The sequence below is a fragment of the Vigna unguiculata genome, chromosome 7, assembly GCF_037176805.1.
Source record: "Vigna unguiculata cultivar grain cowpea cultivar isolate G323 ecotype 2 chromosome 7, ASM3717680v1, whole genome shotgun sequence".
Taxonomy (NCBI): Eukaryota; Viridiplantae; Streptophyta; class Magnoliopsida; order Fabales; family Fabaceae; genus Vigna; species Vigna unguiculata.
The window spans coordinates 8,934,386-8,949,802 of NC_140798.1; the positions used below are offsets into that span (position 1 = coordinate 8,934,386).

Here is a 15,417-nt window from a genome sequence, read left to right on the forward strand (position 1 = left end):
CCTTTCTACACCTGCTTTTTTCTTAATGCTCATCAAGTCAACTCCACCTATGTTTCTATCCCGTGATTAGACTTCCAACCAACTTCATTAACCTTGTTTTTCTTTTCTATTTTTCTTCTTTCTTTTTGCTTCTTGTTCTACCCTTCCATTTTCCGGGTCAAGCAAGAAAAGTTTATCGGGAACATCAGAAAAACTTGTTCACATTTTTCTACCTCCTTCTCATTGCTAATGTCATGCAAAACCACGTTTTTCCACGACCAAACTAGAACTACTCAGACCCCATCTGTTTGAGTTTCAGGCTCAAACCAAATCTCGGCTTTTTAACGCGTTTCTCACACGAGAAATCGTACAAACAGTTAGCAATTTTGTTTGGTATGAGCTATGTCTTTAAAGGTGATGATGGTACATACATTTTTCAGCCCTGTGTTTCATTTAATGCTAGATTAAGTTGAATCGGTAAATAGTTTATAAGGGCGCGGCAAGAAGAGAAAGGTACAATCTCTGAACAGGTGAATACATGAAAGCAAGAATGTTTTCACTTGAATACTGGTTTTTACTGCATACAAAACAAGCCAAACCAAAACAAACCAATATATTAATATGATCTCTAACTTATCTTCTCTCACTGTCATTCCACCCTTTTCCACCACCAAAATTTGAAGAGAAGTGAGGGAAATATAAAGTGAAACAAAAAGAAGAGGTGCAACACGAGGTGTGATCATTGCAATCAAAATTCCAAAAACTCAAAATCCAAGCATCTCCTTTGAGATGAAAGAGAAACATTTATGTGGGGGGTTTGGAGAGTTTGCTATTAAAAAATTAGATGAGAGTGGCTCCTTCCATTGCAGCAGCCGCAGGAAAGATGTAAAGGGTCAGAAAATTGGAAATAGAGGACTTGATGATGAACCGTCTGTACAATTGAAAGAATGGTTTATTTTGCCACACTACACTCCTACATTGTTGCTGCCAGAATCCGTTAGAATAGTCAACCTCCTGGCTGATTTTTTGAAGTCACTGCAAAAACATAAAACAGATAAACATGTAAGACTCTACTAGAATGAATCCAATTCAATATGGTAATAATGTTTGTGATCGTTCCTACCTCAATGGTTCATCACCAATGTGTTTGACAGCTCCATTAGAATCGCGATAGAGCACCTGACTTAACATCTCAGATTTTTCTATGCCAAACATGTCTGCTAGCCTTCTGTAGAGTTCATCATAGGACCGAAGCGACGAGAGGTCCATAGTCCTGCCTACATCTTCTGACTCCATGAAAACTTTGCAATGACCGGTCTCAGTTTCTTGAGGGTTATCTTTGTACCATTGAAACCTCTCACAAGAGGAACGTTGTTGTTCCTGTTGGCCTTGCTGCTGATGAAGAGCCGATCCAGAACAATCAGAAACATTAGGCGCTTTATCTGCGTGTCCATCGGAGCAACAATTTTTGGTAAGAACTGGGGAGAATGTGTCAACGGAGCTGCTGAGAGATATCTGCTGCTCGGTGAGAATTCTCTGGCCGAAAAGCACGAGCTGGGGTGTCTTCCCCTCATCCGTTTTCTTGGAAGATGGAGTAGAATTTGCCATAGACAATAAGCAAGAGACGTTCTCACTCATGCTGGGCTTCTGCAATGGCGGCTGGTTATTAGAGATTCTCATTGGCGGCGTAGCAGCGTGATCAAGAGGAGGGAAACCAGCAGGAAATAGACCTGGATGTAGTTTGCTGAACTGGAGATCCGATATGGGAAGACCATAGTGACCATGCCTGGCTCCCTGCATGCCAGCAGGAGTACTTTCGGGTGCACAACCAAACTGGTTGGTGTTGCTGGGACCAAGAAGATTGCCGGAAAATGTTGGCAGAGGAATCTGCCCCTCAAGGGGGAAATCTGGGTGTTGAGCCAATCTCAATTTCTTCCTTGGTGGTGAGAATGGTGAAAGATGAATGGCAGGCATGTTTGACACCAATTCAACGAGCCATGGACTCACCCTTCTCACGTTTTGAAGTAAATCCGGTTCATCCCATGTCACCTACACATATAACTTCACCTAATTACTCACAGTTCACACACACCACACAACAAGACACAATCTTATGTGAATGTACTTGCAGTATAATTGTTTCTAAATTCGAATCCTCTGAATGCATCCATTGAAGAAATAAAACAGCATATTGCAGTAATATGTAATGTTGTATGACGGTAATATGATGTTACCTGGAGAAGTCTCCAAGGTGAGTTAGGCCAGTTAAGGGGATCGGAAACCTGAACCGAAGATATGGTTCCCATGAACCAACTTATCCGTGAGGAGTCCTCGGTTTCGAAGGCCATCTTGAATCTTATACCAGAGCACCATCGAATCTGCAGTGCTGCTTCTACCAGTGGGGCCTTGACGCAAAATTCAGGAGTACTTGCCCGAGGGTAGTAGACAACCTCAAATGGTTGTTTATTGGCGGCGAGATTTGCAGCTTCAACAACAGCTTCTGGTCTGACTTTGCCCCTGCCCGTCATACTCACACTGGGGTTCAACCCATTGGTGTTACCATTTCTGAGGATTCTGTTGTCGTCCTCCCTGAGAAAAGGTGAAAATCCAGCATAGGGCATAGGACAGCTTCCTCCTGCAGGGTTCCAGCCAGAGGAGCCCTCGAGTCCCCCACCAATCCCCTTCTTGGCTCGCCGAATCCCGACACAGAGATCCCCGTTTTCTGCCCTCAAAAACACAATCGAGTCTCCTGCAACAAGCTTCTTGTGATTCACAAAAGTACTCCATCCAGTTGTCAACAGATGCCGCCTGGGCGTGCCCCTGTAGATGTGTCTGAATTTCCATGTTTCCCCGTGAACATCCTTGGCGAGGATGTTCTGAACAGGAGGATCAGCCGAGTAATCTAGTCTCGGGAAAATCGTCTCCGCACAGTACCTCGGAACAGAAAACCCCCCGCCATTGTTGGCATCGGATTGGGTCAAGGTTTTCGCAAATGAAGCAGGCTTGTCCTGAGTTTCGGGTCCAACAACATCACGGTCGTAATCAGCATCATTGACGGTCAGAGGAGCAAGCCTGAGTTTTGCATACACCTCGTCGGTGTCAGGATCAGCCATGTACTTGATGGCAGCCACTCTGCATGGAACCAAAGGCGGAACCTTGGGACAGGTCCTGAAGTTAACCGCTCCGCATGCATGTTCAGCATGGCCCTGAGGGAAGTAATACACCTTGCTGTTCACTGCTGGCATCTGCACCATGCCACCCGCACACGCATGCCATAGCTGAGGATCCAAACACCTCTCCGCCTCCTTCGATTTCTCCTTTGAGTCCATGAATGTAATCATCTCTCTCATCAACTCTCACCGCTACTGTAGATTTTCCCAAATTCAGCGCACCTTTTTATCACAAAAAATCGTCAGAGAGTGGATGCAGATAAAACAACAACATCAACAAAAAAAAGTTCATTTCTTAATTAACACATCACCCCGGTTGCATTTTTATGAGCCTCTTTCTTACCTTAAAAAGCATATATATGATCACTCCTGTTCACAGTAATTCTGAGAAAACTCAGAGTGGTGGTAGTTAAAAATTTTATTTCCACTGAGAAAGAGAATCCCAGTCGCCCACAGTTTCTGATTCCGAGTCCCAATTTTGCTGACTGACCAATTCAAGTCCCTCTAAATTGTTGTCAATAAATAGGTGTGTCTCCACAAGTTTGACACAATAAATTAAGAAAACCTAATGTGATGGAGAATTGAAGGGGTCAAAGGGTGGCTTCCATGGAGGCAAGAGTGGTGTGTTTTACAGAATTAGAAATCTGAAAGAAGAAGTTTTGGTGTGATATAGGGTGATAAGTTTAAAAGTGGATCATTGCAGAAAGACGAAGATGTTGCAGAAGAGAGTTCAAGATCTAGGACAGAAGAGAAGAGAACAGAACACAAAGAACAGAACAGAACAGAACGGAACAGTCTGAGTCGCTGTCTTGTCTCTGAGGGTGGTAAAAGGAAGATAATAAAAAGGGCAAGAAGATAGAAGAAACAAAAGAAAAGAGAAAAATCTGTAACTGCCCGCACAAGAATCTCTGCAGGAAGATCTCCAAAATTGAAGCAGGAAATTCTGAGGCAACAAAGACCCGGGAAAAGGAAGAGAAGAAAAAAAAACGGAATTCAGAAAAGCGAATCTTTGGGGTTCAAATATTGGAAAGCCACGAAGTGTGTGGCCGACATGGATGCACAGATAAAAGGGGAGGAACAGACCCACACTCTTTGCAGAGCAGAGAAGGCTTTTGTTTTTTGGGCTATGGATGATGCAATGCAATGCAAGACTCCAAAACCACACACGCACCATGACACAACACACCAAACAAACTAACACATAATTAAATATCAATTAATCAACTAATTAATAAATCAATCAATAAATAAATAAATAAACAAAAACCCCTTTTCTTTAGCAACAAATATCACACTCTGCTGCTTCCCTGCTGTTTGTTGGACTCCTTAGTAATAATAATCCCACTCCCTCTGTCTGTCTCTGCAACTGTTTCCTATTTTCCCTTTCAAAAAAAACATTTTTAACCTTTATGTTCAAAATGTTTTCTAATTAATTCACAATCTAAAAAGATATTTACACTTATCATCACACTATAAATTTTCTTTTAACCAGATCCTCGTAAATCAAATTTTGTTTTCGCCTTTTTCGTCGGATCTGAAAAAGTAAACCCTTATCTTCAGAAGCCAGCAAAACAACAAAGACATGTTAAAGGAAGCTGAGTTGTATCGCTGTTTTTAAAACAATATATACACATTTTTAGCTCATAGATTTTTCTAAAATCTAGTGAACAAACTCATAATAATAATAATAATAATAATAATAATATTATTAAAAAAATAATAAGATGTCTTGCTTTTATAGTAAATCAAAAATAAACACCACAAATTTCTGTGTCTATTTTAACATAATTAACATGTGCTTCTTTGGCTACTAACATCATCAAAAGCTTCCGTAATCATCGAAGATCACAAGTTGACAGAAGAAAGAAAAAGTAAAAGTGAGAAAAAAAAATGGGTTTATCGTATCGAAAGCATAAATTTATTTATTGCGTAAACTATTTTATTTTTTATTCATCAATGTAACTACCTAATAATAGAGGAGAAGAATATCGATTGATAAAATTGTTAAAAAGAATCCATGCTTCGTCAATGTAATCTAACAGATGAGTTTAATTTAGTTTAATAAAAGTAATATGCGTTGATATTCATAAAGTAAGCACTTTTACAAAAATATAATATTTGGAAAACTCTTTAGAGAAGAAAACAAAATGGATTATAAAAGAATGATAATGAAATGAAAGTGATTGTATATGAATTAAATTGGTGACAGAAATGATCCGTGATAAAGTTTTATTTTTGGTCGAAGGAAGTGGTTAGTGGGACTGTGCCATAGGTAATAGATTCAACCCCACGGTTTAGTTTTTAACATTTGCTTCATTCATAGCTTAGCTTACAAAAAGGAGTTTTAGCACACACAAACATGGTTTATTGGATGCACATTATCATAATTCAAAAAGCATGTGAATGTGTTTTTTGGCCAAAACTATTCAAATTACACACCTAATTTATCTGTGTTAAATGAATTGATTATTTACTAAATACTCTTATTAAGATGTGATATTTTGAAAACAGAAGAAGATAGCATCGTATAATGAACATGTAATACTTATCCGATCTAAAAAATGATATTGATTCACGTATGATTATTAAGTGTATTTAAAATTCAGGTAGTATCGTACCAAACATTATATTTTTTGTGAAGTTTAATGGTGGGTCCGCGGTTCCATGGTCTTTGAAGCCAACGTAGTCAAGACTCGAGTGTGACCCCACTTTTTATTGTCTTCTTGGTAGATATGGTTTTAGACACATCTGTGTTTTAAAAATTGGAGTCACAATTTAACCCATAAAACAATATTACTAGTTAATAATAACTAATGAGCTGGTTTTAACTATTCATAATTAGTTTAACTATTCAATTTTAAAAAATGGTTACATATTTTAAAATTTTAAAAATGGTGAAAATATTTAGTATTTTACAATGTATATAACCCCCACATTTACCACATTCATTTAAACGACGGTATTAATTAGCCGTAAAATTTAAATGTTTTAGAACTAATTTTTCTAAGACTTAGTTGCTTTGTGATTTGGTAACTACATTATTAACTCTAATCTCTATACATGTGTGCATAAGATGGGGATTATATTAAGAAATTGAAATTGAAATTGAATTGTGAGTGAAAATAATAGTGAAGAAAATTTGGGGTTGTTGAATTGAACATAGTATAGGTTAAAGTATGAGGTAAGAGTGGTATTTTGCAAAGTTGAATGTATAGTTGCAATTTAAGTGAAGTTGTGCAGTTGGAGTAACCTACTTACCCAACCTGGTTAAAGGGTAAAGGCAGAGCATCATTGATTTGTTTTCTTGGATCTGTTTTGTTTGTGGAAAATTGATTTAAAAATTAAAGAGGAAAAGAAGCAAAGCATATGCGAATAATAATTTACAGCACACTATAGGTGGGATATATAGTATTAATTGTAGAATAGGATGGTCCAATTGTACCTGTTTAGGTTAAAAACTAGCAGAACTGCCAAATGTGGCGGCACTAATTTTTCCCTCTTCTTCTGGCCATATTGCATCAATAAAGAGAACACCCTCTTCTTATGCCCATACCCATTTATGGAATACTGTAATTCTAATTTTCTCTTCAATTTCTTTAAAAAATTTATCATCATTTTATATTTACAAAAACATCATTTAGAGAATTCAGGAAGAAATATATATGTTTAAATTGTTCTAAATATTGATTTAATAAAGATTCTATATTAACCAAAGATAAAACAAATTTGTAGATAAAACAAATTTGTATCTAAATGATTGTAATTCTTTTAGTTTATAAGTTGATTTTATAGAGTTAAATTAGGTTAATTATAATAAAGTTTATTATTTGTTGAATTTATTGTATAAAAAAATTAATCTAGAATAATAAATATGAATTGAAAATTTGATTAAGGACTTAAAACAAAATAAGTTGTTTATCAAAAGTGGAGAGTGGGAGACGGATTCAATGAACTCTTGTGTAAAGTCACTATAGCTTTAGTTAATTTTTATTTGTTAAATGACCAATTTTAATGTACTAAAAATAAAAATATGAAAATAACTACTTAAAAGTTGTTTGAAACTATTTGATAATTTTTCTAAGGGTAAAATAGTCTTTATAAAATTTAATTTTTATAGTTTTAGAAAAAAGAAAAAGTGAATAGTAATAAAAAATATTGTCAAATGTTAGTAGAAAAGAGAATGGTATTAAAATACCAGTGTCATTAACTAAAATTAGTGTGACTATTAAGTGAGTGAAGAGTGAAGAATTATGATTTATGATTTAAAATTGAATGAAATGAGTGAGGAAGATGTAGGTAAACAGGGCAAGGCAATTTAAGGTAGTGGAAGAGAAATAGTTGGTGGTAAAAGCAAAGAGAAACGAGAAAAGAGAAAAAAGAAAGAAGAAGTATAATAAGATGATAACTATGGGGAAGAAAGAGACATGGTAACCACCAAAAAAAGAAAAGAAAATAAAGACAGAAAAGAAGCTTGGTAAGGTGGTGGTGGTGGTGGGGAAGGGAGAAAGAGAGAGAATATTATAAGAGAGAAGAAGAAGAAGAAGAGAATAGTTAGGTGATTGAAGATAAATAGATGTGTGAAGAGGAACATTGAAAACACATGGAGCAGACGTCAAATGTAGGAAGTTGTCGTTCCTCTTCCGATGGAAACTCGCGACACCAATTACAGGCACCCAGCCCACCAACACTAAATACACCCTTCATCACTTGTCTCACACTCGACGTTAACATCTTTTTTTTTTTTTTTTTTTCTTTTAGATTTTTTATCTTCTTTGAGGATGTGTCTTCTTCTCGCCCATGCAAAACATTTTCCTCATTTTTTTTTTCTTTTTTTTTTCAGCTTTTGGAGGTGTTGTGCATTGAGTCCCCGTCAATCTGCACAACTGTCTTAGCTCATAATTATGATGTGTTTTATTCGACGTAAATATATATATCATTACTTTTATTTTAATCTTTCAATATAATTAATACTAAGAATTCAAATACAAATTTATCTTAGTACTCATTTCACAAAAATATTACAATATTCATTCACAGTGAGTGATTTTATTTTTCTTTTTGTTCATCTTCAAATATTTTAGATTACATTTTAAAACATACTTTCTTATTAACTCCAGTTTATGTAAATTTTCTAGGTTGATTGATTTTCATCATTTTATTTTCGGCTCTAAAAGGGTTGATTTTGTTCGTATCGCACTATTTATTTATTCCATTAATAAGATAATCCATTCTGATTTTAAGAACCATGATTACAAGTTTATTCACTACGTCTAAGGAAAATATCTTCCTCAAAATTCAACGTACTGATAAAAAATTATACTTATTGATTTATTATTATATATATATATATATATATATATATATTGTTGGCAATCATGTTCCTTGACATATCTGGAGTGTGACCACTATTTCATTAAACTGTCCCAGTATGTCTCTTGCATTGTTTTTTATTAAATTACTCTCTAAATGTTTACTTGCAACCCACTCGGCGCATAAATAATTCTACAAAACCAATATTAAAGTTTATGAATAATGAATTTTAGTTTTTAAAATCCAGTTACACGATTTTGTTTTTTTGCCATACATATAATAATTTTAGAACTCAAAACATTTTATTAATCAAGGTTCCCTTATGAACGATAAATTAAAAAAAAAATTAGAAAAAAATTCACCATACGCAGCAAAATTTTAAATATTTAATAATAAAACATTTGAAATATAAATTCTTATAAATTAATCATACATATCATATAGATAATATGCACATATAGTGGTAGGTAACTTCCTACCATATTTACAAACTAATAAAGAAATTTATTAGTAAAGTTACATTTACAAAGAATTATAATATTGATTTTTGTTTTCCAACATACTTTTGTAAAATTATATATGTATTCTCTGCTTTGATTCTAACAACACTGGTGTAAAATTGGATTCCTACATCAATATATTAGATCATTTTTCTAAACTGGTGTAACGTAAGACGCGACAACAAAATTGTAATAATTTGAGTATGTATTACATTGGTTAAAATAGAAAACGATGTAATATGACCTTTTAATATCGATTATTTCTTTAACAAATTTAATATATGTATTTTGACTCTCAAAATTTTGCTTCAAGCAAGATATTACATCGGTTCATTGTCCAACCGATGTAATAGATCTCTATTTTCAAGGATATGCACCTCACTTTTTTCATTAGGGCACCCTTTTGTTTCTCATCACTCTCATTTTCATAATGCTTTCGTTGCAAGGCCAACTGTTTGGTTGTTGTAGTTTGAGTAGAATATTATGCCTTCATTGCTCCATCACCGATCGTTCGTATGCTTCATGGTTTTAGGAGAGCACCATATCGTCGTCACTACTCACGGGTGAGGAAACCATTACCTCATTGTCACTTGATCTTGGAGGAGATCACTATCATGACCACTGCAGTAGTGACCACCTTTGTTTCTGCTTGTTATTAGAGAAGATATATGCCCTTCGTGACCACCGTTTCCACTACGACATGCTTTTGGAGGAGATCGTTGTCGTTTGTGACTATTGCCCACTACCCTTTATGACCACCACCTCTGATGACACTTGCTCTTGGAAGAGATTGGTGCCCTTGAACACTTCTACATTGATGCTTTTTTAGTAACACAGAGGCTCTAGGAAAAAAGCTTTTTTACACAAAACCCTTTTGCGATTTTTTTTTCTCTTTTCATTTTTTATATTTTTGACTTAGAATTGCAATTCAGATAGAGTTTCCTTTGCTTTAATTCATCCTCACAATATTTTATATTGAAGTAATAAAAATTTTCCCTATGATTCTCGTTTTTGTTTAAGATTTAACTTTGTAAGGTGATTTCTTGTGAGTTAGGGATTTCAATTTTTGGACTTGTGGTGTTTACTCGAGAAGAAAAATATAGTGATGAAATAAAAGATTAAAAATGAATTCATTTCTATATCACTTATAAGTATTAATCGATTCTATATTAGCCTATGTATATATGTTGGACATTCTATATTGATGACATCTACATCAAATTTATAATTGATGTAAAATGTATATTTTTGTAGTGGTGCAATCAAACCATTGTAAATCTAAAATGTAAATTCAACAAGCATAAGTTAAAAAAGAAAAAATACTTCACATAACTAATTAAATAAACTAGTCATCAACACAAAGCTCAAATTGTACTTCATAAACTAATATAAAGTACTTTCAAAATTCCATAAGTTAAAACTTCCAAAATTCCATAAGTCACTGATGATTATTCCTTAACAACCATTTACCAGCGCACTGGTGCGTAGTAGTATCAACAAGTGTTCCACAAGGATTTAGCAAGTATATTGATAGTTAATTTTTAGGTTTTTTTTATTTGGCTCGCAAAATGCGGGCCGAACTGGCCCGCCCCGCGTTGAAAATGCAAGCTGAAAAGTCTGGCCCTCTAAGCATAAGTGTAGGCCCGCAGGCTCATAGGCCAAGCTGTTTTTTCTTTTTAAGGAAAATTCTTATGATAAAGTTTTCAATATTCAACAAATTGGGAAACATTAACAAGTTAAAAAAATTAAACAAAAGACTTTAGGAAGTTGGATGATAAATTAATAATTTAACATTTTCATGATATTCATATTCGTACTTTTTGAGATACATGATGTATTCTTCAAATCTTAGCACATTCAAAAATATATAACTCTTTTCTTTTCCACTCATAAAAGAATTTGGAACGTTCATGCAGAAGTCTAGAAGGAAAGTGTTTCGGGTATAAGGACCAAGCACCTATCTAAAAGACTCAATTAGTCTTCACTCAACTTTCCTTCTTCTCCTTGCAACTTCTCTTGTTCGGTCTTCTTTCCTTTCCTCTCGTTCGGTTGTCCAAGCGATTGGGGTACTTGTCAATTAGGCTCTGATGCTTAAGTCAGTTCAAGTTTACTTGGGTGAATGCAATTAATGCTGTAATAAATGCGAGGTAAAGTCCTTACCAACTTACCTTGGGCTCCTATTTATAGTTTTTTATATGGGCCTTTGGTTAAGGTTTTCTTAATCACGATCCAATTGCATTTGAAACTTGATTATTGACCTGCTTTATTTTAACTACAGGTTTTACCTTTTGGTCCGCCTGACTAACGTTGTTGGGTGTCCGCACACCGATCGACCATGCTCTTGTGCCTCAATAGTTGGCTGAGAATGGCAAATCATGGCCGATGTTCGTCGACGCTCACATTAAGAAGGATCTGAATGTGATTTTCAATTACTTATGGCAAGGGTCGACCGTAGCGGGCGACCTTCGACCGCTTTTCCTCAGGGTCGTTCAATTGTGAGCTCCCTAAAATCATTTCGGAGAAATTGCCACATCAACAAAGTTCACAACTTTCACAACTTTGAACCCCAACTGTTGGATAGTCCGCTTGTAGCGGGCTGCCTTCAACCGCTTATCCTTGGGCTGCCCGATTGGAGGTGTTGATGGGTCCTACGGTACAAAAAGTAACCAATATACACAAGTGCAAATTTTTTTTTTGTTTTTTTTATGCGAGTTATGCAGGTTGGGCTTTTATGGGCTAGTGGACTCAATATCTCGGCCTGTCACGCGTTTTTTCGGTGGGTCAGCCCATTGGACCAACCCCACATTACCACTTAAAAAATAGATAATAGTAATTAGATTGAGTGGAGTAGGGGCTATGATTTGATTTGATTTCATATTCTTCTACTACACCATTACCATCTTGTTTACTTACTATGCAAATCATTCAATGTCTTGGGATTACTTTTTCTTTGTAGATCTAGGTACATCCCTAAATCACTAGAACTTAAGGACTTTAGACCTAGTGTGATTTCTTAACTCCTGGTACAATGAATCCTTGATTTAATGTGCAAGACTCGTTGAATGAATCCTTGCTTTCATGTGCATTACTCTTTTATCCAACATCCCCTCTAGGTACCACAAAAGCACTAGTACATGTATGATGATTTGATTGAACCACAATTTGAAACTTGTTTCCCAACTCAATCCAAACTAGGTAAATAGATGAGTGATCAAGTCACCATTAAGCATAAATCAAACCATAAACAATTGAATGAAAGCAAAGATAACTACCCAAAAGTAAAAATGTATAGAATCAGAATTGAATAAATTAAACTAGGACACGAGGGAGTTCAACTACTCATAGAATATTACAATGCAATTCCAGCAACATCTACACATAAGATTTACAGTAAAAGCATCTCTCTCGAGTCTCACAGATCCTATTCTCTCCTACAACTACATTTCTAACACTTCATTTAATCCCTAAAATGAAGACATGAGGTCTTTATTTATAGGAATTTTGGGGCAGTGCTCAACCACAAGAGTTTCTTCACAAGTGGGTTTCCTTCTCAGCTCAATCCCTTGTCCCAATTCTTAACTCTTGACATTTCGCTCTTGGGAGAGTTTTCTTGGCTGCTTAGTTTCATGGATTTGTGCTTCAGATTTCCTTACAAGGAAGGTTTCCTCATGAGGCTCAACTCCATTTGTTGTGCTCAGTCAAAAAGTCAAAATATGTTGTCCTATCTTTTCTACTTCAATGGCTCAACGCCAGTGACAATGACTCAGATGCATACTTGTTATTTTCTCTTATATTCACTTTAAAACAACAAAATATCATTATAATTCATAAAACTCCAATTCTCACTACATCATTCTATATCTTAAGCTAAGCATGTTTGTTTTATACATAAATTGAACCATTTGATACATGAAACATTTAAGTGTCAATTTCAAATGAAAAATTTACTTAATCTTGACACTTATCATTCAACAGTTAATCTAGGTTTGAATCATGTAAATAGCAAAATCTAACCATTACTAGTCCATAAGAAATTTCTTTAACGAAAACTAATATATCTATTAGACAAATTATGTTGTTGTTGGTTGTTTCCTAGATATTAATTATTTTTATATTGTTATTGACAACTATTTTATCCTCATTGTTGAATAATAGCTTTTGTAGTAATTGTTATGTGTTGACAAATATTGGAGGACTTCACTAATAAATGTTTAGCCAGACTGGAATTAGGAACTCGTGACAAAAATACTTCTCACTATTTGATAGTCAATCCACTCTAGTTGGTTGGTTAATCATCTTGGATTATATAGTTGACTAAAACATTTTTTTTCTATTATGATAAAACTATCAACATAGTCGTCATGATGACCAATATATTCAACATCATAGACTTGTCCATTATACCTATGTAGCTGTAACCAAAATTGATTCCTATGTCTCCTCTCAGTAGGGTCTATGGAATTGAATTTTGAGACATCAACATAAAAAGTGAACTCAAATATTTCTTTAGAAAACTCACTCTCAAAACTTTTCTTGTTATAATAATTTTTATTTTATGAATATAGTGAATAAATGACTTTGAAAATAATTACATGTGGTTAAGTGACTCAAATGAATTGAACAATATTCTTTTGCATGAGTTTGTTTAAAAATTTTATCTACATGTATGATGCAACCATTCTCCTCTATTTACCAGGGAAAAAACATTATAATTAAGTTATTATACATAATTAGTAATTTTAAGACATAAACAATATGGTAAGTGAATAAAAAAGTTTTCATATGTTGGAAAAACTAACTCTCTAGATTACTCATCTACTAGAAAAACATTAAAGTGTTCAAGTAATAAACACATGGTTATACAAGTAACTCAAGCTTAGTGTTTGTTATAATCAAAACTCATAAAAGGTCCATAAGGATTCTACCATAGATGGGCTACATAGGTTAAACCATCTAAGATCTCAACAATCTCCTATTTTTTTTATGATGACAAAAACTTTAGTAAATAAGTAAGTATATCATAAATGATGCATGTCAAAATAGATGTTTATTTCGTGTAACTATGTTTTATGTACACGTAATTAATACTTAGAATACATGAATCACATAATATATAAACAAGTATAAAAGAAACTATAAGAAAACAATAAGGAAAACATCAAAAATTGAATAAAAAAATTTGATAACCCCTTTTGACATATAAAAATGGGATCATAGAAGAAATAATCATTTTTGTAATAGTGAAGGTGGAGGTGGTTGTTGGAAAGGCTATTCATGTGTATCAGTAGAAGGTGTAATTGAATTGTTTAAGGAGCTAAGCAAAAAAACTAAGAATCTAAGAAATAAACATAGAGGCAAAATGCTCAATTTGTTGAACTTGCCTTTCTTTCATAACTTTTACTTGATTAGCTATTTATTGACGTTTGTATATTAAGAATGGTGGTTGGTCGTTCGTTGATGGGACAACATGAACAACCTTTGAGCTAAAAGTCCTTGGTAAAAGAACTTCAAGAAGGGAAACAATCCTTTGTTCTTCAACAACAACTTCAATGTGTTGATCAACAATCACTTAGCTTATATTCCTAAAGCTTTTCATTTTATCCCTTTCAATTGTTAGCCTACGTGCTTCTAAATGTCATGCCAAGCTAAAGGAATATTTTTCCTTTAGCATATGATATTGTAGATGCCTACTTTTAATAACAATATCAACCTCTAGATCCAAATGAAGTTTTATTAAGAAGATCAATTGAGGTTATAATGACCAACAACTCCTTTTGGAACTTTCATCTGCATCTACTAAAAAGTGAACTTTGGCTCTTGAAGGAAAAATGTCGTTGAATCATTTATAGAGAAACACTAGGTAGGCCTCATAAATGTTAGACTGAACAAAAATATCTTCCTCTCTCAATGTAAGGGATTTCACTATTGTGTTAATAGATTTTATATTGTCATTTATGATTGTGGTGTAGGATAAGGATTTGTGAGATGGTGGTTTAGAGATTTTAGGAGGGGTAAGTGATTGGTTTTCTTATATGTAGTCTTTGTTGTATGGAATGTCTAGGAAAGGATAGGTTATGGGTTGTTTGGGTATGAGGTTGGAAGGTAATTCTTGGTAATTTGTGGTGGGTGGAGACCTATAGGGTGGATAAAAGGTTTCCAAGTGCAATTAACATATTGACATCTTGTGGGGTTTGATTGGAGATAAGGGGATTCGATAATGGTTGGGATAACTACTCATTGGTTCTAAAATATGATAGTTGAGGTTGAAGTTCAAAGGGTGGTTATGATGGTCCAGAAAGAGGAATAATGGAGTTAAGGGGGAGGGGGGATTACCTCTAATGATATTGAGGTTGCACTTGAGGAAGTTTTCACTTTCGTAGAAAGACAAACACAAGGCTTTCAAAGATTGAGATTAGTGTACTCATTTAATCATTTATTTGATTAGTGAAACCTCTTAA

General features: G+C 34.5%; 1 protein-coding gene across 1 annotated transcript; it reads right to left on the reverse strand.

Annotated features, from left to right (window-relative positions):
• Nucleotides 1–514: 514 nt before the first annotated feature.
• LOC114191720 (auxin response factor 18-like) lies at nt 515–4,468 on the reverse strand. Its single transcript, XM_028081079.2, has 4 exons — nt 3,493–4,468; nt 2,214–3,371; nt 1,103–2,028; nt 515–1,014 (listed from the first exon to the last, which is right to left on the reverse strand). Exons 2-4 carry the CDS (start codon nt 3,327–3,329, stop codon nt 945–947), a joined length of 2,112 nt encoding a protein of 703 aa, XP_027936880.2. The 5' UTR covers nt 3,330–3,371; nt 3,493–4,468; the 3' UTR covers nt 515–944.
• Between the last annotated feature and the right edge of the window lie 10,949 nt (nt 4,469–15,417).

Bases quoted from the DNA above. Each gene is read 5' to 3' on its own strand.
- LOC114191720 (XM_028081079.2), bottom strand. From the start codon at position 3,329: ATGAGAGAGATGATTACATTCATGGACTCAAAGGAGAAATCGAAGGAG. The intron at 2,029-2,213 runs GTAACATCATAT...TTATATGTGTAG, and splicing joins CACCTTGGAGACTTCTCCAG to GTGACATGGGATGAACCGGA. The intron at 1,015-1,102 runs GTAGGAACGATC...ATGTTTTTGCAG, and splicing joins ATTGGTGATGAACCATTGAG to TGACTTCAAAAAATCAGCCA.